At 46.4% G+C, this 22,427-nt stretch overlaps 7 protein-coding genes and 1 non-coding gene across 8 annotated transcripts; 4 read left to right on the top strand and 4 right to left on the bottom strand.

Moving 5' to 3' along the window:
* The first annotated feature begins 158 nt into the window (after positions 1 to 158).
* LOC128707059 (uncharacterized) lies at positions 159 to 919 on the top strand. The gene is made up of 3 exons (XM_053802005.1): positions 159 to 284; positions 356 to 711; positions 784 to 919. The coding sequence occupies exons 1-3, from the start codon at positions 159 to 161 to the stop codon at positions 917 to 919; spliced, it is 618 nt and encodes a 205-aa protein (XP_053657980.1).
* Positions 920 to 1,123: 204 nt separating this feature from the next.
* Positions 1,124 to 2,088, top strand: LOC128709804 (uncharacterized). The gene is made up of 5 exons (XM_053804822.1): positions 1,124 to 1,264; positions 1,329 to 1,454; positions 1,532 to 1,692; positions 1,763 to 1,873; positions 1,950 to 2,088. The coding sequence occupies exons 1-5, from the start codon at positions 1,124 to 1,126 to the stop codon at positions 2,086 to 2,088; spliced, it is 678 nt and encodes a 225-aa protein (XP_053660797.1).
* A 543-nt stretch (positions 2,089 to 2,631) lies between these two features.
* Positions 2,632 to 3,360, top strand: LOC128708705 (uncharacterized). The gene has a single exon (XM_053803685.1). The coding sequence runs from the start codon at positions 2,632 to 2,634 to the stop codon at positions 3,358 to 3,360; it is 729 nt and encodes a 242-aa protein (XP_053659660.1).
* Positions 3,361 to 4,658: 1,298 nt separating this feature from the next.
* LOC128708014 (uncharacterized) lies at positions 4,659 to 5,625 on the top strand. Its single transcript, XM_053802971.1, has 2 exons — positions 4,659 to 5,338; positions 5,415 to 5,625. The coding sequence occupies exons 1-2, from the start codon at positions 4,659 to 4,661 to the stop codon at positions 5,623 to 5,625; spliced, it is 891 nt and encodes a 296-aa protein (XP_053658946.1).
* A 273-nt stretch (positions 5,626 to 5,898) lies between these two features.
* Positions 5,899 to 6,651, bottom strand: LOC128709801 (uncharacterized). Its single transcript, XM_053804820.1, has 3 exons — positions 6,529 to 6,651; positions 6,106 to 6,470; positions 5,899 to 6,034 (listed from the first exon to the last, which is right to left on the bottom strand). The coding sequence occupies exons 1-3, from the start codon at positions 6,649 to 6,651 to the stop codon at positions 5,899 to 5,901; spliced, it is 624 nt and encodes a 207-aa protein (XP_053660795.1).
* A 2,380-nt stretch (positions 6,652 to 9,031) lies between these two features.
* Positions 9,032 to 9,851, bottom strand: LOC128707743 (uncharacterized). The gene is made up of 3 exons (XM_053802701.1): positions 9,687 to 9,851; positions 9,249 to 9,619; positions 9,032 to 9,176 (listed from the first exon to the last, which is right to left on the bottom strand). The coding sequence occupies exons 1-3, from the start codon at positions 9,849 to 9,851 to the stop codon at positions 9,032 to 9,034; spliced, it is 681 nt and encodes a 226-aa protein (XP_053658676.1).
* Positions 9,852 to 10,509: 658 nt separating this feature from the next.
* LOC128709797 (uncharacterized) lies at positions 10,510 to 17,692 on the bottom strand. The gene is given in 6 exon segments (XM_053804816.1): positions 10,510 to 10,670; positions 10,673 to 11,066; positions 11,640 to 11,788; positions 11,859 to 15,066; positions 15,145 to 17,107; positions 17,634 to 17,692. Coding segments are annotated over 6 exon segments (5,934 nt in total).
* Positions 11,202 to 11,274, bottom strand: Trnaa-agc (transfer RNA alanine (anticodon AGC)). The gene has a single exon. It is a non-coding gene; the product is annotated as a tRNA-Ala (tRNA).
* Positions 17,693 to 22,427: the final 4,735 nt, after the last annotated feature.

Genomic DNA, 22,427 nt, shown 5'->3' with positions numbered 1-22,427 from the left:
TTGCAATGTGCAACATTTAACACCTTCATTAGCGTACATGCAAGTAGCGGTACTGTTGCAAATTCTTGTGCGTCTGCGCCGTTGTGCCTAAGGAAAGTATCTCGTGCATCAGTTGCATCGAAGTATTCGGACGATAGACTTACATAGCATTTCCAACCATGGGACATCATCAACTCCTGATTGTGGTGCTCGCCTTACTGATATGGCAGCTGGTGGCTACGACCTTCACCTTGGACCGGCAGGAACGTGCCGCTCTAGTGTTTCCTCGTGGAAGTTCAATGGGCGTAAGTAGTAACTACCCTCGTACGGTTTTGCCATGGTAGCATCGTTTTGTAATTCTGACTTATGATCGAAGTATCTGCTAGCCATTGCCATCCCGCTGCTAGTACCAGGACGCAACATCTACCTGTCGCACAACTTCGAAGCAAACTACGGCGTACCATCGAACGAGACGCAATACTTTCTCTGGTATCAGCGATTTAAAGACAGCAAATTCAACATCACTGAAGCAATTGAAACGAATCGACGCCGGCGGAGGGAACTGCTGCCCGGGTTTAGTCGCGCATACTTCTACGATCAGCTCGAGCAACGGATGGAGCTGTATGGATTTAATGCGACCGGTTGCATGGAGCGTCTGATCTGTGAGGTGTCGGAACTTCCGCTCGGCGAGCATAATGGAGTGTTTGGCGATGTGTTGAGTGTGATCTTCAGGTACGGTTCACGGGTGATGATGTAGAACACACCAAAGTTATCAGAAATGTTAATATATTCTCCTGTTTTTAGACCATCTGCATCGGTACGTGAAGCTCTTCCGGATGAATACTACGAGGCAGAGTCTAGAGGACCGACAGAGGGATGTAAACGCTATCGAGCATACTGTAGTACGGACCTGCTCGGATTCGTATCAACCGTACTTTAGATCGACCGTTTGTTCCCGTTTATCCGCTCTCTTTCTCTCTCTCTCTCTCTTTACATCTTAAGTTCGCTATCGACTCTCGAGCTAATCGGTTAATTAAATTAGTGCTCGGAACATATAAGATCCACCGTTTGTTTCTGTTTGCCGGAGACCGAAACCATTTCTATCCTTTAGTCGTGTTTAGAGCTACCACGCATAATGATCACCATGGCGACACGTTGCTTTGTGGTGTTTGTCGTACTGACGATGGTCATAGTGCACGCGGGTTGTGTTGAAAATGATTCAAGAGACGGTGTTGTTAAGAGTCGACAAAAGCGTATTGTGTTCCCGTTAAATGCAGCCATGGGTGTACGTTTCAGACAGGCCCGATTCGTCGCTGTGCGTATTAATTTGTGTCCCTTTATTTTTTAAGATTATTTTTGCCCTGGCCATCCCGCTTGGCATACCGAGTAGAAACATCTTTATGTCGTACAATTTTGAAGGCAACTATAACAACCCGGCAGACGCGAATATCTTCTCCGAGGGATTCGCGAACTATGTAGGTGTTGCCAGTGCCAGGAACCATAGGAAACGGGTTTAACAATTCGTGTTCGAAATTGTTCTCCTCCTTCGCAGATTAAAGGTATCGTGGAACCATTAACTGCACCTTCCGTACCGGTTTCGCATTACGGCATCAGGAAACGAAACACTAACGATCGTCCAACCAAAGGCCCTGCAACCACACCGCAAATCACGCGGAGAAAGATTTATAAAATGCTGCAAAATCATCTGCAGAGGTACGTTCCATAAAAAGTGAGAGAGAGCTTTGCTTAGTAGTGCGTACAACTTTGTTCTACCATTTGCTAGCCAACACTTTCACGGAAGGAAGTGCTTACAGCGCATGATCTGCGAAGCGGCGTTGCAGCCTTTCGGCGAAGCGAACGGAGTTGTCGGAGATTTGGTACAAATTCTGCTAAGGTAAATGTTTCTTGCGTCAGTGAAGGGGAAATCCATTGTGATAACTTTTCCTTTTTCATTTTCAAACTCTTTCCAGTCCATCCACCTCGATGGATGAATCATTACCGAAGAAGTATCGGATGGCAGAACTGTCCGGGCGCGATGGGTCCTGTGCTTCGTATCGAACCGAGTGTCCAAAGGATCCGCTAAGAGCTGTCAGTGTTTTGTTAGAATAAAGTCCAATTGAATTGCTAGACATTAGAGGCTACTCATTAAAGATTTGAGTAACAGTGAAAAAGAAGGTTTACTACTATTTGAATGCAATAATAGGATAGTTTTATAACGATCAGGAGTTGCCTAAATCCGACAAGTTATTTCTATTAGTAAGATTTTTCCATGTTTGACAGCTCTCAGGAACTAGAACGTCTTCTATAGTACAGGTTGAGAAAGGCTTAAGAAACGTATGATTGCGTATGATCAACGCATGGTAGCTAATGCATTGATCTACTTTAAACGAAAATATGTCACGGAGCTCCCAAATTTGAAAATGGTTGTCTCTATTTTAAAACAAATACGCCGCTCGCCGCTCGCTCGTAGAGAAGCTAGCAACAGATATCAGCAGATGAGTGAAAGGTGTCAAAAGTTCTCAACTGCGACGGAATTAATTAGATCAATTTCACTGACTTAAAATCTTCCAGCTGAACTAAATTCATCATCAGAGAGCTAGAATCATATGCGCGGACGTATCGATAGCACCAGTTTGGTTTCGGAACTCGATCATGAACCACTTACTGTCGTCGTGTTTAGTACTGCCGCTTCTGATGCTATCCGCTTCGGAGCCCCAGAACAGCACGCATCCAAATGGCGGTGCGGCAGGTGTCGAAGAGGGACGTATTTTATTTCGCGGTAAACCGCTCCTGATCTATCCACCAACGGCTCCCACCCGACATCAGCTAATCGTGGGTATCGGTGTGCCGGTGCAAGAAATTCCCCATTCGGTCGTGTTTGGCTGGGTACTGAAGGCACAGTACTATCTGCCGACGGAGGTTGGAAACTATGAACCAATCAATTTGGAGAACTGGAACGATAGTCGTCGGGCCATTCCGGATCGAAGGCGCCGTTCGATCGAACGCTACGAGGTGGATAATGTGCGCATTCGTGTGGAACCACTCCCACAGCGGGATGTGTCAAGCAACGTGGTAGAGAAGGATGAAGATGATTATTATGGTGAAGACCCAGATATTGAGCCTGGCTCACCAGAAGAACAGGAGTCGGTGAAAACGGACGCACCTAAGCCAGGTGAGCAAGATGGTACGAATGGCGTTCCGGAAGGTTACTCCGTGCCGAACGGTCGGTGGATGGTTTATAAGGCTATAGAAGGTCTGAGTAGTGGATACGGATTCGGCGGAAGAGCTTGCATGCTGCGGAGCATTTGTGAGGCCGCTGAGACACAGTTTACGCACACGGGAGGAGTATTTGCGGAGCTGTTGCACATCATGCTCAGGTGAGTAATATCTGTTGCGATACACCTTCAAACTAAGTGGTGGTATTAAGTGGACGTTTGGTAGGTGTACGATGCCTAACGTAATCCTTATGATCGTTTTCGTCCTCACATCTTTGTATCCAGAGGTTAGAAGGATTGAGGAGTTTGTTAGGCACGATCGTGCTAGAATTTCTCAACTTTCTTGAAATTGATAGATAGATCATAGCCTCCTAGATCTCTTGAGGTTGTTGTGAAATGGCAGGTCTAGACCTCTTGAGGTTAATAGGTTGGTAGCGTACATTTTGAAAACTTCTTGACAGAAGTGCAATATGTTCAATGATGTATAGTCATGCTCAAGTCTAAGCAATTGGAAACAATTGGTAAAACTCAAGCCCCAGATATATAGATTTCGCGCTGCGCATGACACTTTCCACTGTACTCTTTCTTCATTACCAGCGTACCGAAGATCTTTCAGAAGATCAGTGATAAAGAAGTTAGATAGAACCGAATAGAACCCAGAAGTTAAAATTACAATCCGATGCCTAATTAACACGTTCGAGTGACTCTAAATCTCTACACTTTCATCCATTCCAGTCCTTCGACCACAGATGAACCGGTTTCCGAACACCACGACAACGAGTACTTCCGTGCGGAGCAGCTGGGTCTTTCCGGGGCACCCTGTGCTACGATCTTCCACGAGTGTTCCACTTCTCTGCTGGACATGTTCTCCGGTGTTCATGATCTCCACGCACCAACGTCATCATTCGCGTTGAAATATTGAAAAAAAAAAAATGGCTGACTTTCACTTCTAGCAGCGTTCATGACGAAAGCAACCACTCATCATTTAACACGCTCTAACGACAATTAATGTGTGTTCAATATAAAAATATACATAGTTAAATAATCGTCTAACACTTCCTGCCTTTCCTTCCTTCGGGGAAATTGTTGGTATGCGAAAAAGAGGTCAGTACAAGTGGCAGTGTACAGAAGGGGGGGCATCTTGCAGACAGCATGATATACTGACCTACCAAGGAAAGAAAACCGTGGAATACCACAAGGAAGAGGTGTAATCTGTCACGGGAAGGTGTTAACCGGGCGTATGGCAAGTACTTGTTAGATCGGCAAAGAAAGACTTCTGGCCGCAGAGAAAACCGTCCACCATTTCAAACCATTTGCTCTGCTTACGTTCTGTGTGCGCGTGCCAGATCGAGCGTGGAAGAAAACGCTCTCCAATTGTGTGCCCTCGCCTCGCTAGATCGGGAAGAAAACGAACTTCAGTGCAGTGTCCTCGGTCGTTAGTGTCTTGAATCGGGAAGTTCCATCATGCAAGTCGCTGCAAGATATCTTCTAAGCTTAGCTTTACTTCCACTCGGTATGGCCGACTTCATACCTTGGTTGATCGTCCCCGAAACGGCGCCGACGCGCCATCAACTCATCAGTGGCATCGGTATACCCGTCGGCACGCCGGAATCCATCACCAGCGGGTGGGTCATGAAGGCGCAATACTTCCTACCCACGAAGGTGGACGATCTGAAGCCGGAGCTGTGGGAAAACTGGAACGATAGTCGGAGAGCACTTTCAAGGCGGGATCTCTCTGGCTCGGACGCTGATCCTGTGAAGATCACCCTGCTTCCGGTGACGCGTGGCCACGAACAGTACGTGGTAGACAGTGTGTCCATTCGGGAGGACCCTCTTGATAACGCTTCCGACGAGGGATTCGACGATGGCGATGACAACTACTGGAAGGATGCGGAGGATGATCGGCTTTTACAGCAAGCGGGCAGTGGACGGTGGCCTTCGCCCAAGGAAATCGATCCGGCGCAGCTCGATGGGTACAGCGCCGAACAGTCCCGGTGGACGACGTACAAAGCCATGGAAACGCTAAGCGAAAACTACGGCCTGCCGGGACGGCCCTGTGTTTTGCGCAGCGTGTGTGAGTCGGCGACCGCACCGTTTACCCACACCGGAGGCATCTTCGCCGAGCTGCTGCACATCGTTTTTACGTGAGTTTTGGGCAGTGCGGTGGTTAGCGACATGTGGTTACATTCGATGCGATTCTGCTTTCTGCTTCAATCACAGTCCCTCGAGCACGGCGGAACCGTTGTCGGAGCACCGGGATAACGAGTACTTCCGGGCGGAACAGCTCGGCCGCGGTGGTGCACCCTGTGAGCGTATCTTTGCCGAGTGTGTCCACTCGCTGCTGGACATCTTTACCGGGGTGCACGATCCGGAAACGAACGCGATGCGGCTGCTCCACGACGAGGTGCGGGCCTATCTGATGCGAAAGTGAGGGTAAAATGGACGAGCAACGGTCGATTCTTCACGTGTCCCTGTCTGTTCTGTAACGTTTACTAGTCATGTTTCGGGTATTTGGTAGGAGTTTGGGAGTTTAAATAGCAGTGTAGAAGCTTACTTTAAATATTTGCCTTTTAGAAGCTACTGAAGTACACCATTCCGCGGGATCTTACACGCCCGTCCTCGACAACTTCTAGTAACAATGTAACAACATCTTCCAATAAATTATTCTCATACGCATCGTAAACCTATTCGTTATTTATTCGTGTCATAAAATTAAGCTTATTGCGTCTAGTGGACTTTTGGGACAGTATTTCCCGTACTTGATACAATTTTCCCGCCTTCCTTTTCTCTCCGCCACGTAGAACTCGCTCGGTAAATGCTCGTACCTTGAGGCGGAGGGTCTGTAACGTAGTAAGATGTCGAACTGTATTAAACTCGTAGCTGTACGAACAGAATAGTAAAAAACACTTACGTCAGCAACACCTGCAGAAGATCACCGATGATTCCATTGACATCGCGAACGGGATGGCTGGCCGTTTCGCAGATCATACGCAGAATGCACTTCTTCCCATCGTAACCGTACCGGTTCAAATTCAGTTCGATCATCCGGTACACCTGCTTGCGGGTAAAACTCGTCACCGTGGCCCGTGCCTTTCGCTCCGATTCTGCGCCTTCACCCTCCGGGGCCGGGTTGATCTGATCGTTGTCCACCTTCTTAAGCACACCCTGCGTGTAATCACTCGCATCTCCCGGCATTCCATAGTTCGCTTCGAAGTTGTACGCCAAGAAGATGTTCCTATCCGGTATAATCAGCGGTACGGAAAGTGCGATCAGGATCTGCAAGCGTTCGAATTACGATTAGTTGCGTGCAGCTGTTTGCGTGCACCCCACTTACCCCGGTTGCACTGTCAGATGTGAACACTAGCGTTCGTTTGTGGCGATCCATTGCTTCTGCCCCCAACATCTTAACCGACCATGCAATCGCCAGACACGTAACGACGGTGAGCTTAGACTGCATTTGCGATCACGTAGGCTGCGCTCTTTGCGGTTCAACGTATCGCAGCGAAATAAACATCCGAATCTGTGAGACGTGTGTTCTCCGGTGGGGTATTACGCATTTTTGGTCAATTGTTGCCGTACGTATGTAGATCACTTCACACGGTATGGCCCCGCTCGGTGAGGAAGAAAACGTCGGCGATGATAATTGTGTCACTTTTTCCACTGAACCGTGAAAACTTCGGTGTAGATGTACAGAATGGTCCAGGCCCGGGAGTAAAATGTAGGATGAGGAGCATTGACCGAAAGGAGACATCGTTTGAAGATAGGAATTAGGAGAGGTACGCTTAATACTGAATACTACAAACAGCCCAACAAGGACATTCAAACGACAAACGTCCTTATCCAAAATCATGTTGTCCTTCTAGAGTACCGCAATATTTACGCCTGTATTGTGGCTTAATAGTAACCAAAACCTGCTAGTTCGGCTAGGGCTCAGCAACATCTTGAGTGGCCTGTAAGGTAGCTACGATACTCGTCTATTGATATTTGTAACTGATGTTCTCCAGAGCTGGAGTACCCTGATTTCAGTTATAGAGACTCAGAGAAACTGGACCGCACATGAGCAGTGGAGTCTTGGGAAGTAATTAGCCATTGTCTATTAGAGATACCTGAGAGACTATTAGAGATACATTTCTCTAGAAAATTCAGTAATCCCGACCAAACTTACCAGACTTTTACGAATGACAATGACCAACGTCACATGCCAAGTGATGATGGATCGACATTCAGTGCTCTTTGCTACCACCAAGGTTCTGCGCCAAGGCGATGGGCTAGTTTGTCTACTCCTCAACCTAGTGTTAGATAGGGCCATTCGTGACTAGGACGTAAAAACTTCGGCGATCATTTTCTATATATATCTTCTATCTAAGTCAATCCAGATCCAGGTCCTGATTTTCTCCCCGCGACAAACCAAGCTGGGACTATAACAGAACTTATGTAGTTCCAGTACTCACACCTCTAATACATGGACTTTGTCTAAAACTAACGAAATCCTCATAGTCGCTTTCGAGAAGAAGCTTGCTCTGTAGGATTTTTGGCCCTGTATGTGTGGAAAGACAATGGAGGAACCGCAACAATGACGAGCTCTACGAGCTGTACGGCGAATTGACAGTGAATTGACATTAGATACATTATGATTGCGGATGGCTCAGCCCGTAAAGTCCTTTCAGGACGCGTCCACATGGACAGCGGTGACATGACATGCACACATTGAGATGTAGTGATGGCATCGATGCGCCCGGGAGAAGTAGTAGAGTAAGTAAGAAAACACAGTAAGTCTAAATTTAAGTCATCTTTATTTTTTCTCCGTACATCTTCAATGTGTGCGTTGCGAGGAGCATTATAAACGTAAGCTGCTGTTTTATGGGTCATAATTTATCTTTGAGAATATCTTGATTAAATCATAATAATAAAGTGACTTTGAAGGCATTGTGATTCTTTACTGCTTAATCGGAGAATCAAATGGAATGATCAATTTTGAACAATTATGAATAGTTTACTACATGATTTCGCTGCTACAAATTCCATTTGAGCGAGAGAAGCGCGTTTCCGGCCCCTGACCTAGATCGTACGATCGTAAAACTCGGTCAGTTCGCTCCACACCTGGAGAAGGATGGACGTTGCAGTGAATTTATATCGTCAACCAAGTAGGTGTTAATTTCACCACTATCGTTATAGCTCTTTAGACGCGTGATAAGTTTTAAACGGCCGTAAACAACCACTCACACTGGTGGTAAATTATTCCAATAATTGAAAACAAGCTTGTTTGTCGGTTCTCAACAGGTGTTCTACGGCCCATAGTTAAGTGTTTATATGATATAATTATTTTAGCGTTGCAATAGGTTTATCAGCTGCTAAACGATTTTTAAGTTGTTTAGACGCGCAACAAAATTAAGAGCTGGTAGAATAAATGCACTGCAGCAATTAAACAAGGGATACAAACCTCTTTTAAGCATTGTTCGTTGAAGTCTGCGCATTTGGTGGGAACAAAAAGTGTTTCCGTTGAACCTCAAACAAAATTCCATTCGAAACGTTCCATAATACACAGAACTAATGTGATTGAGTCTAATACAGTGATGAACTCTCCTTGAAGTATAAAAATTTTCAGCAATATTTTTGAAAATGTCTTTATAATTTTTAACATGAATTCAATGTTTTAAACAACCGCTAAATTATTTAAAAAATCAGTCGAATTGTAACCAGTAGCGGATTTAACGGTAAGCAGACTAAGTGGCCGCTCTGGGTCCCAAGCTCGCAGTTGTGTAAAATCACTCAAACTATCCACACACCAGTACAAATCCACCACTGATTACAATCATTTAGTTGGTTCTCTGTTTCATTCAATTTGCCAACACAATGGTTACCAGATCGATTGGGCTTGCCGGACAGTGGCCACGATATTTGTTGCAATTTCTTTCCACCCGCCCCAACTGTTCTGCGCGCGCAAACTCACCCGGTAACTTCTCGTCCCGGGATAGGGATGGGCTGAAAAAATGAAAAGCGAACTGTTTCGTCAGGTCCTGATCCTGCATCCATGCATCCGAGAGCTTGCCTTACGTAAATATCAACTGCAACACATCGCCCAGCACACCGTTCTCGTGATGCAGTGGTGTCTCTGCCAGGTCACAAATCATCCGCAATATGCACCGCTTTCCGGCAAATCCGTACCGTTGCAAGTTTAGTTCGATTGTGCGGTACAACTTTTTCCGGCTCAAGCTGGATTGTTTCGGAGTGGCAGGAAACATACGGGTGGCATCGCGTACCTTCCTTGTCTCAGCCTCATGTATCTGATCGTTGTCACCCTTCTTCAAGATGCCCTGCGTGAAGTCGGTACTGTCCGTCGGCATGTTGTAGTTCGCTTCAAAGTTGTACGACATGAATACGTTCCGCCCGGTAATGAGTAGAGGAATGGATAGTGCGATTAAAATCTAAAAAGACATAAAAAAGCAATTAAATATTTGGGCAAAAAATATATGTAACACACGTATGTCTTACCCCGGAGCAACTGTTGAACGTGTACACTAGCGTACGTTTCGTGCGGCCATGTTCGGCGATGATGTCTGCAGTGTCGGTATTGTTTCTGCTCGCCTTCACGATGGAAACCCACAGCACGAGCAATCCCAACAGCAGCATGGGCTGCTGCTTCGAAGGAAGCTTCATTTTGGACGCACCACCCAACAGACAATGATGACTGATCGATCACGTATGTCCATCCGGTTCCATCACTTAACTATAAACTACACCTCTAATCACACTTGGCTTCTCACACACACACGCGATCTGTTGATTTAAATGGTAAATGTGCAGCCTTTTGTGCATTAATTTTCACCTCCGGCAGAACGTCAGCAAACTATGGTGGTCTGGCCATCGTGCAGTGGCCTCATTCAACTGAACGACCCATCTGTGGCGCCTTAAACATTAGCATAACAATCCGCGAGACGTGGTGGCTTATTAGTTGTCGTATGAAATAATTTATTTCGTTTACATACATAAACAGGTGCGTGTGCTCAGAAGGAAGCTGTGTTGACCTTTTGCTTCTATTGGATGTATTGCAAATATCTTTTCATTTTAACAGTGGAGAATCTCCACTAAAACGATGTGTCAAGTGTTTACTGGCCGTGCATTGGAAGACTCTGCCGATACTACTACCGATATGCGTAAATAAATAATGTGGATGAGCATAGATAATGTATTCCAATATGTGTGCGATGAAAACGGGACACTTTATAATTCTTAAATGATCCTAATAAAAAGAAAGGAATTCAACTGGACTCCCTGCCAAGGGGTAGTGGTAAATATAATACTTGGTATTTTTAGATTAAAGATTACTTCCGAAAACATGCATTGAATCGTTCGAACCCGTGTAAGAGTCGAGTGTCTTGCTTTTTATCATGATATGTTTATCTTTTTCCTTCCAACTTATATACAACAATCCAAAATACGCCTGCTCGTTCACTGTTCTGTTTGCAGCGGTTGTGAGGCATGGCTTTCCTCATTGTTCACCGATTCTGCAGTTGTTGGACGCGGAATTTCACAATCGATCGGAGATGCGAGAGTAGCGAATTCTGCCGTTAATGTTTGCGAATTGAGTTTCGAACACTTTTCGAGAAACTTTGCCTCATCGTCGGTACATTCGGTGCTAGCGACAGGTGTTGTGAGTTGATTTGGAAATGTAAAATGCTCATCGCCCCCATCGTCCTGCTCCTCCTCCTCCTCCTCTTCTTCCGCGTGGTAGATCTCAGTGGCGTAAATGTCGTATCCGTATGTATCGAGGAACTGTCCTTCGTCGAGCGGTTCCACCAACTCCATGTTCGCTCCCATATGGTTTAGTCCTTGGCAAAAGTCATCATCGATGTAAAGATCTTCGGTTGATTTCTAAAACGAAAGGAAAATTTGAATTCGATTACAAGGATGCTATGTTTTATAATTCAAACAAGGTTTCATCTTTCATTTGGCAACGCAAAAATAAATATTTCCCAAGATTTCGAAGAAATCTCAGACGTTATTAGTTGGAGATGCCGGGTATCGATCCCGGTACCTCTCACATGCTAAGCGAGCGCTCTACCATCTGAGCTACATCCCCTGGTGGTTAAAATGCCTATACGTGTCTTTAAAACACAATCACGCGACCTACTTTCAAAACCGAACCACCATTGACCATATCCATCAAGGTGTGTCGTTGAAAAGCCATTCACCATGCTATGTTGCACTGCGGTAGCATAAAGCCAAACCCCACCCCTACGACGAATGAATCCGGTGGACTGCATTCGCGATCCAAGCCTTGTTGCGTTCATTCCACTTGCTGATCGGCAATAAAAATGGGAAGGGTGTAATATTGGAACAAGAGTAAAAGCGTGCGGTCGAATTCACTAAAATAATACTTTGATCACGTCATGATCGATCAGAAAATAATTATTTCATATAATTATTTAAGATTTTAAGAATTACCTGGAATGGAGTCATCGAGTGAAACCGGCTTGCCATAGCGCTACCAGGTGTTGGTGTCAATGGGGGCTCAAACATGGACACAAAGCTTTCTCGCGGGAAGTTCATCTCGCCGAAGGCGGCTGACATGCCGATCCGACTTCCGGTGGGCACTGCATGTGGGTATATTAAAGGGTAACAATGGTGAGCAACTCACAAACAATCTTTCCACCAACAACCTACCATTAAGCCCGTCTGTCGGAATCATCGAGTTACCACAGTTACAGCACACGAAACGTTCGATCCTGTTCGCTGCCCCGGTAGCAATTTGATGCGCCCCCCCAGCACCGACAAACACTGGTGTAACAGATCGTCCGTTCTGGTCGGTACCGGTGGGTTTCGTTGCCGACTCTTCCGGTGCGAGCAGTCTCAGTTTGGAGAAGGCACGCAACAGCTCATTGCCACAAGAGTGTCGAACGGTGCCGAGTCCGCATCCCTGGACGTTACCAGTTGGCGTGATACATCCAGACGACGGAAGATCCACATCGTCCAGATTGGCCGAATTGGGTCGTGAAGAAGCCGGACTAATGTCCGAAGCACGGCGTGATATTTTGCGCATGTTTACCGTAACGCGTGTGGTTAGCTTCTTCTTGCGTGCACTTCCCGGTGGTACGGCCGTTGAAGTAGTCGTGGTGGTGGTCGTTGACGCAAGCGACGGTTCTGCAAACGTTGCCAACCGTTCCGTGCTGGATACGACACTCTCTCGGTAGACTGTTTGCTGATGGTGGATGGCTACACTATTTGCACCGGCGTTCAGTGCCTTTCGGCGAAGGAATAGTTGAGAGTTTGGAGCGAATGCCACTGGAACGGTGGACGGTACGGGAATGCTTTCCATTTCCACTGATTGTTGCACCTCAATGGTGGGTCCTACTGATGGTGTTTCCTTTGGTTTCGATTGAGAATTTGCCAGCAGTACATTGAGATGAGTTACAGCTAAACTCGGGGATTTCTTCGACACTGGAGGGGATGGAGGAGGAGCTGGAATTGGCTTCGATGAGATTTCAACGTTTTCAGATTTAAATTCTTTCGTTTCCCCATCATCGGCTTCCCTCATGGCGGATGTTTCCTCCGCTTCGAGTGTCTTTTCCAGTTCGAGCACTTTGGTAGGAACGAGTAGATTCTCCTCTATCACCAACGATCCTTCTGCACTTTTTCTTGAGCTTCCCTCGTTCGTCTGTTTCTTTCCACTGCCGTCCATCTTTCTTATCGGACTATAGTCGAACCCAGTCTTTTCAAATTCTGTTTCAATCTTCTTAATGACGTCTCGCACCGAAGAAAGATGAGCAGTTACGACACTCAAGGAATCGTCCAAGGACCCTGCGGCATTCACATCTGACTTCTGCTCTGCCGTGTCGGAACTGCACGTGTCTTGTGTTGCTTCTTTCGCTTCATCTGACGCAGGCAGTTGACTACGTTCGCAGATAAGTTTCTCCTTTTTCCAAAGCGTATCCTCAAACGGAGAACCTCCGTTAACGATCAGCTTCGGCGTGCAGTTCTTCTGCACCGTAACCGTAGTGCGTGTCTCCGGTGAGCGGATAATGTTAACGCTAATGTTGATACGTTTCGGCTTGATGTCCTGCAGTGATGTGGAGCAGTTCAGGTTGGTCGAGGTAAGGAAGGAACCACTGCGAGTTGCCAGTCCCGCGTTGAAGAAGGATTTGCTACGACAATCCTCTGGTGTCGCGGGCTGTGATTCATCTGCAATTTTCAGCTTCTGGTCAGATAGCCAGGCGTGCTTCCGTATTTTGTTTTTGCGTGCTATTGGCGTGTCGGGCAGGGTAAAATCTCCAATTGTGAAGCGGAATGAGTTGTTGAGCTTCGGTGTAATACTACGGCGCCTTGTACCCGGTGAGCTGTCGCACGACTTTGACGGATGATCACGTTGCAGTGGCGTACCCTTTTCCTCCGAATCGCTACAAGACGGTCGAATGGGCTCTTGGTTTACTTGTGGTTCATCAGCAATCACGTGTGCTAATGAATTTGTAGACGAATTCGCTTTTTGCAGTTCGATAGGAACCATATAGGCGGTGTTCTGTCTGCCATTGTCAATCTCACCAGCACCATCTGGTTCGTTTTGTTCGATAAAGCTCTTGTTAAGCTGATCCTTAACGTCGAACAGCTCTTTTACTGCCTTTTTATTCGCACGCGGTGGTTTCTTGTGCTTCTTCACCGTGCTTGTTCGGTCATAGATAACTTGCTTCGAGGACGATTTTGGCGAGAGGAACTTATTGTTAAAATCGAAGATTGTTTGATAGATCGCAGAGTTAGAGAGACTAAAGGTTGAGCTGAGTGGTGACTTTTTGTCTACGATCTGTGTCCGTTCCTTGGAGGGCACATCCGACCATCGTTGGCCGTGGTGCTTTAGTGCTTGCTGCTGTGGTGGTGCTTTCGTTTTGTTGATTTTTCTAACCGGCTTCTTCGGGAATTGTTTGGGTGCCTTGGCTAGCTCCGATTCCTCGGTGTGAAAGTAGATCTTGTCCGCTTTCTCAATGTGTGCACTCTGTTTACGAACGTCGTTCAGCTCGTTTTTCAGTCGAACTTCCGACGAGTTAGCACGCTCCTCGTAATCCTCTGCCAACCAATCGTACGTGCCATTCTTCTCCATACCCAACTCAAGCAGTAAACAGTCCAGAAGATCGACCACATTACCCATGGTGATTTTCCTGCTATTAAGATCACCTAGTCCACCTTCGAAAATCTGCCGGAAGCGCTCACAACGTTCCTTTTCGAACATTGGCAGCGGGAGATCGGCGGAGGTGTGCAATTTCTCCAGCTCGGCTCTGTTATAAACGACGAATGGGACGTACCCGTTCAGAATTTCCCACAGTAGTAACGCTACCGAGTAGACATCGGTGCTCTTGCTTGGATATACAAAGCTCGCCTTCGGAATGAGCAGCTCCGGTGCTACGTAGTAGAACAGGGAAAACTTCTCCCGATACTCCTTGCAGTAGGGCAGGAATCTGCTTGCTCGACAATCATAGCCCGAACTATCGCCGAACGAAAGCTGCGCACCGTGGTGTGGTTTGGAGCGGTTTTCGCAAATTTCCGACGACAGCTTGCGGTACTTGTCGCGCAGAAAATGTTCATCGTTCTTGATCAGCCGTGCGTAGGTGGTGATCTTCTTTAACTCATCGTTCTGGGAGGAGGTCATTGAGTTACGCGACGAGGATGTGCTGCCGTAACGATTCTCAATTTCACGCCGCACTTCGTCCGAGGACACATCCGTAGTCAGTTCGAACGAGGTTAGCTTGACGGAGTAGGGGTAACGTCGCATCAGGATGCATCCGCTGGATATGTTCGAATGGATGTAGCCGCACTCTTGCAGATAGGAGACGGCGGAAGAGATTTGCTGGACAACAGTAATAGCATGAATCAATGAGAGTCTTTTGTTCTGTGGAAGAAAGAAAGAGATAATGGGCGTTAGAAATTTGTCTAGAAATGTCCCACCATAACACGGAGTTTTCCTTACCATTTTATGAATATAATCAAAGAGGGTAAAATCGAACGGTTCCAGCAGCAGCGTAGCTTGGTTTAAGGCCGAATCGTACGATACCGCCATCAGTGTTGCCATCGTTGGATGACGCACCTGCGACAGCACCTCAAAATCTCGCCGACAGGCTTCCTCTGCAAAGTAAAGACTCCGTTCCATGTTCAACGAGTACTTGCGCAACGTCACCGCCACGCCGCGGAATAGACCGCAGGAAAATTCCAACGGACAGGCAAAGGCACTCCGCAAACTTCCCACCCGGTAGCGCACCTCGTTCGGGAAGCACGTCAACAGATTGCTGCCGATGCTGCGCCGGAAACATTCCAGCAAATTTCGTTCCGTGTAGCGAGTCTGCAAAAAGTCATCTGACATTTGGATGCTTTTGCTCCACTTCTGCAACGAATCCAACTCCAGCAGAATGTCCTGCGGGTCGTCCTGCATTGCCAGCTGCTCCAACTGTGCGTCGATCTCTTGCTGGCGGCTTTGCAACAGCTCATCCTCACGCTCCATTTCGAGTTGTTCATCCTGTTGGAGAAGCTCATCCTCGCCTTCCTTCAGCGTGCTCGCATTGGACCGATCCAGATCGGTGATTATACGTCTAGAGCGGCCCTTCAGCACACTGATCGGTTCGGTGATGATGCTGCTCGACTCATCGTGAAAGGCAGTCGTTTGCAGAAACTGGAAGTTATCGTTGATCAGCTGCTCACAGTTGCGAATCTCGGCCAGTGTGTCTTGGCCCGGTGTAAGATGCTTGCTGTTATTTTGATCCGGCTTGGTTTCAGCCGTCGTGTCCGCGTTATCGCTGAACGGTAGTGCATAGTCCACCAGATCTCCATGCTTGTTTACAATCGTTTGATAGGAGAGTGGTTTGTGCCGCTGTTTGGTGGGTGTTGGCGTTGTCTCGTCGACGCCTTTAGGTTTCATCGAACCGCGATAGGCACGGGAAGAGATGACGTGCTCGTCGTAGACGGAGGATGAGTTTAGCTCGTACTTCCGGTAGGATCCAGTCAGTGGGGAATCGGAATCGCTTTGCTGACGTTGCTTCGGTAGACAGTTGGACAGTCTGACAGATGGTGTCGCAGCTAGTTTCGTCACCGGCGGTGCCGGTGCAGGTTTGTATTTGAACACACGGGAACGATTCTTTAGATTGCTCTGCTTCTTCGGCGTACCGTCGCTATACGGACTTGCGTTCGCTTTGTAAAACAGTCGCGGTGGGCTTTGCACCACGTACGAATCCCCAAACGTACCGTTGATGTGGTGAGCTTCGAATTCCGCCACCTCGTTCTCGTAGATCGTGTTGTTTGGTTTCGGAGTGGTCGCCTTAGAACGCTTCGGTAGCCGTTCGCGTGGTTCCGCACCCAGCACAGCCGGAAGTGACAAGCGCGTATCGGTCGGATTGGTGTGATTTTTCTCGATCGCTTTGCATCCGTTGTTCCACTGACTGTTGGAGTTCTGAGACGCCGTGGATGATGCGTCCGTCGGGATACGGTTGATGTTGCGATAGAATTCTACGGAACGCTTTGGTTTCTTGGGAGCCACATCCGATAGTTGGGAAGCAGGCGCACCCGTTGTTGGAGCCACTGTCGACGATCGATGATGCCGGGCGTATCGTGGAGATTTCGGTACTTCAAATCGGCTGGTGGTGCGGTTCAGTATCATACGCTCGTCCCGGGCCAGCTCGATGTCGGAGCTGAAGTCACCATCACAGTCGCTGTCGTCGTCACCGGACGGTTCCTCCTTGATGGTACCGTGCGCCAACAGTGATATCCGCGGCGGAAGTGTTGCATTCACTTGGCTGGTTGGGGTTTTTGGATTTGGCAGAATGTCGCTGTTCCGTTGCTGAGTTCGCCAGTCATTGAACTTTGCCAACGCCTCCAGGTAGGCTAAATCTTGTACTTGACCCACCTTCGGGGGAGCACTGTCGCGCCGTCGGTGACGCTTGTCTCTGTGAAAATGGAGAAAAAACGAGAAATAGGATGAGTATTTGAGAGCGATAGAGCTTTTTTATGAACAATCAAACCAACTTTATGGATGGAATCTTTGCAGTCTTTATCCGTCGAAGAACTCTCTACACCGTGACCCTTCGGGGACTAGTGTTGCAGCTAATTTGTCGTACTTGACACCTTGCTTTTCTTGCTTCAGGAACATACATGTACCAGATAGCTCGTTGTGAATGCCACAGAGACCGGTGGAAAAATGAGTCTCACATAGAGGTTAGAAGAGTTGCCCTTGTTTTTGTTGCAGCTTTCAGCAACATTAAGACTAAGTATTCATTCGTACCTTTGCGATAATTTTTCCCCTTGTGAATGTTTATTAAATTATACGCTTGATGTGAGAACAAGTGAAGAAGGTGTTTTCACATGCTGCTTTAACGTCGTCTCTGTTTGGGAAAGCACTGGCCGGAACACCTTCACTTCACGCCTTGACTTCACTGGCAAATGTGAGTAAAGTGTCGAAAGGAGAAGACGTACTTCGCACCAGGAGTTCTCGTGCAGTGGTATAAAGATTTCATGATATTTTGGAAGTACATCTTACTCGTCTACTATACTGATTTGAAACAGATTTCCACCAAAATCCAAAGTCCAAAGCAAAACTGCAAATTGTTGCACACCACAAACATTCTTCTCGAAGGAAATGGATAGAAAGCGACAGTCTGGATGCAAACCGAAACTAACCAATTTTCCCGCTTTCCTCCAGCGGCTTATTTTGATGCAGGAAAATGAATGCTGACCAGGAAAATGCAACCGTAAAGCCATCAGCGGCGCATGTACACAGATGAAAGAAAGAAAAAAACCCACTACCCAGGTACAAACGATTAGTTCAGCGAACTTTAGCCAGCAGAACAAATATTCCACGGAAAGTGCCGCCTGGAACCACCCCGGGGCGGTCAGTGCTTGTGGGCTAGTTTTTATGCTTCAATTTCAGTTAAATATTGTGACAGGCGACAAATGATCTTCATAATTCGTTGAGCTTTCATCCGGCGCGTTAGTGTCCGTGGGCTTGTGCCGATTAAATTGTGAACCGGCTTTAACAAATAAATTAAATCGCTCCGTAACCGAAAGTGTAAACCGTTGAAAACAAAGATACTTTCCCCCGAAAAGGAAAAGTAACAAGCAGGAGTAAAAAGAGGTGATTTTGATTGTAAAAACTTGACAGGGTGTTTATTGAAATGTCAAACACTCTGCTTAAGTACATTATTATCTCAATCCTTGATTTGAACATAAAATAAAATAGCTCTACTTATGTTCCTTGCAGTTGTTTAACTCTTTATTTATTTAAAATTTAAATCAAGCAACTCCAAAAAGAAATTGAATTTTATCTATTTTACATTATACCCATTCCTTTTAAAGTTGAATAAATTAAGGACTGATCATACGGTCTTTTTCTGGACTAGAACAACAATTCAATCAGGAACAGCAATATTCAATCAGCACTGGAGATCAACGATGTGATATGAAGACCTCGAACGAGCAAAAATATAATAAAATAATCGTTTAACGAATGAATTGGGCAACGCACGGCAAGTGTTTGTTCGTATCGAATTTTCATTTGCCTTTCCAGCATTCGATCCAGCTGCATTGCCCAAAACCATTTTCCACCCTGGGCCTGTACGTGCGCCAAACGCCGGAACAGCTAAGAAGCCATTACATTTGGTCTGGTAATACATTGGCAATCCGCGAAATCCGGTAAAACATTGTCTAAATTGAAAAAAACAAAGAAAACCCCCGCTTTCCCGCCCACCGGTCCAGGTGGTCCCGATTGTAACCCTCTTTTTTCCGCGGTGCCTCCAACACGAATCGGATTTAAGTGATCCGCGTGCAAAATAAATCTGCTGCCGGCAGACGGTGGCCACTCGCTAGCGGTTTGGCGATGCTAGAACACACACACACACACACACACACACACACACACACATCACCGTACCACAAGCGTGAAAATCGCCAGTATAAACGTGATTAATTTTCACGCCCTCATTGGTAAAATAAAGGCGGTGTGCGGGAGAGATTAAACTGCATCACTCTTTTGCACCGGCCAAGATCGGTGCGAACCTAAATCACCAACACGGCCACAAGACGTGGACGTGGAGAAAGAGGATTTATAGCCTGACCCACACACGTGGGCTGGACACCCCCGGGGCGTAGGGGTTTCTGCGGCTGTGTTTGTTTTTCCGCCTTTTTTTCTTGTTGGCAACACACCAATGTGTTCCACTCCTCGCTCCGCTAATGAATTGCACCGATTTTCATGGTTTTCACTTTTTTCGCCTTTCATCATACAGCGAAGGGAGGGTGGGAAGGGAGGGGGAGTTTGGATTGAGGAAAAATTGGCAGCAAAGGGTGTTGGTTTTTCCTTACCCTGCGTCCGCATATCTTCCATCACTTTCTTCTGTGTGTCGCATCATGCAGAAATCTTTCGGAGCATTTATCTTTTAAAACGATTGTTTCCATTTTCTCTTGCAGTAGACACACACACGCGGGTTAATAGTGAACGTTGTTTTTCCTTTTCTTTGCGCAAAAATGTACTTTTGCAGAGATTAAAACCGTATCCCATCCGGCTCATCCATCCGGTGGTGGTCACTAGCCGCAACCCCGCCGGTGCAGAAGTCGCCGGGAAAGCGGGACGGTGGTATTGTGTCCGGCGAACTGTGAAGTTGGCTGCGAGCCCGGGCCGTAAATTCGTTTTGACAGGAAGCTGCTGTGTCGTTGGATTGACGCGAGACGACGCGTGTACGAGCCGCAGCGCACAACACGCCTCGCGTACGCGCCGATTGGTAATGAGTTGGAAGCGTGAGTGTCAGTCGGCGTCAGACGTAATGAGGATGGTGAAGTTTTGCATTAAATGGACAACTGGAAAAACTTCACTACACCTGTCACAGCTCGTTGGGCAACTGCTGCAAAACTTCCCTCCCCATGGTGAGAGTGGAAATGTCACGACAGGAGGAAGTGAGGTGATAACGATCGGGGAAAACATACATGAAAAGGCCTTTTATTCGCACTGGCATGAGTGTGAGTAATGTTGTAACTGGCGCAGAGGGCTAAGCTTCAGTGACTAAACTCATTTCCAGAGTAAATCACTGCAAACAGCTATCATTTGTATTTGAGAACATTTAACAGCGACGGACCGAGTCAGTTATTTAACAACTACACAAGTAATACTTAATATTATTGATGAAATAACTTGTAATGATGCGCATTGTTAAAACAAAAAAATTAAGATTAAAGGTTATGTGGGATAAATGATATATTCTCACCTGGTAGTAACATGGGTCACTAACAACGCCTAACAGTATGCAATCAACATGCCAAGAATAACTTTTAAGAGATATTAGTTCACATTAGTTAACGCAATGACTCTCGAAACGTTTCAAAAGTTGTTAAATATCTTCACAAAATTGATCAGAGGAAGAATAATTTGAACAGGAAAAAGAGAGAAAAAAACTAACAAACAAAGTGATACAGTAAATTCGATTGTTTATGAAATGAATTTCTGAGAATATTTCTTCCATATGAAGGTGTGTGAGATATTGATAAAGTTAAATATAAGTACTTAATAACCATCATTCTTCGAGTACTTAGGGCATTCAATATTTTGATGGCTGTAGTTAGGACTTGAGGCAGCTAATCTGCTCTTCAAGAAATACTACTTGACCTGCTAAAAAAAACGATCCGAACATTTTTCAAATTCGTGTCGAAGAGACGAAGATAAAGTGGCCACATTTGAAGGTGGCAAAATTTTCACTCCTCCCAACAATGATACGACGATGATTAAGATCTCGACACGCCCGTGTACAACAATGATGGACGCGTTGGAGATCAACCGCTCCCCAGGCGACGGCCAAGATCAAGATACACCGTTAACCCGTCACCGTCCAAGGGGACATCTTTATTTGCTGCCCCGGCAAAGTGCCACCTAAACAGCCCACAAATTTTGACACCAACTTGTCGGTCGGCCAAAAAATGGGGTGATTTAATTTAACTTTCCGTTTCATCGGGGCTGGGAACGCGTGCCACCAGGCCCGGATCGGGCGAAGTAGCAATTTTGTGAGTAATGCGGTGGCTAGAAGTAGGTGGCCGGGTGGGCCCGTGCGACCGCTTAGTATGCGGGACCGTGCTTCCGGAAGTGAATGCGTTTAGCACCGACAATGGCAATGTTGGCTCTGTCATTGGGTCTTTGTGCGTAAAGATGTCGATAAGTTTTCGAAACCTTGTTGAAAGTGACAGTGAGGATGCAAGTGAAAATAATAGCTGAACCATTTGATCTCACACAACCGGTGCTGGGGCGCTTTTTTACTATTAAAATGTGTAAAAATAAAAGATTAGAAGCGAAAGTAAAATTTTCTCAAAACGAAAAGTCCAATAATCGGTTGCCCTTGGTGAGGTGCGTTCATGTTCACCTTGAAGTCAACACGGTTTGGCAGCGGTGAACTAAGGCACGGTCAAGCCACTTATCGATGCAATTGGATGCTTGTCGCTTGAGCTGCGCGCACCCACTCGAACGTGCTGTGGTCAAGTAGAATTTTCACTTTTCGATTAATGTCAAATCCACCGTAATCAATTGCTTCCAAAGCGCTGCAGGAGCCAACGAAGAAAAACCCACCAAAAAAAAGGCGGAGAAAGCTTCGGTGTGAGGGAAATAATTTTTAAGGTAAACCTAAACCGTTTCAACGGCCATAAAAAGTGCATTTGAACTGACTTATGAATCGACACTGATTAATGGGATTCCACTTGTTGTACCCTTTGCGCACCCCAGCGAGCGAAGTGCCGGACAACAACAGGCAACCGAAGCGGTTGTACGGCTGAAACTGTAAAATTCATCATCTTCAGTTTGTTCGATCGTTTACGATTTATGTTTACGAGTGTGCGCGAGAAATTAAACGATGGAAAATGAACGACTTTAATTATTACTATCATTTTCTCCGCCCGTGGAGACACGCGCTCATCGGCCATAAAATTAGCACACGATCTGCTGGTTTATTCCGCTAATAAAGGATACGTAATGAAAGAAGAGCACACTGGGAGCGACTGATGCGATTATGCTTTTAAAAAACAAATGAAAGCATTTTGGACGGAAATGAGCGACGGAAAGTGTGAAAAGAAAACGCAACATTTCCCAGATGCATATTGGGCAGCGGGAAGTCCCCAACCGCGCGGTGCACAAATTGATAACCATTCAGAAGACGGATAATTGTATGGGAGAGAAGCGTAAAGCAGAAACCAATCAACAGGCGAGCGAATAGGAAATTATCACATTTTACACTCATTAAGCAA

The sequence above is a fragment of the Anopheles marshallii genome, chromosome 2 (assembly GCF_943734725.1).
Source record: "Anopheles marshallii chromosome 2, idAnoMarsDA_429_01, whole genome shotgun sequence".
Taxonomy (NCBI): Eukaryota; Metazoa; Arthropoda; class Insecta; order Diptera; family Culicidae; genus Anopheles; species Anopheles marshallii.
Note: the sequence above shows the minus strand (reverse complement) of the source record. Positions and strands in the feature narration are given on the sequence as shown.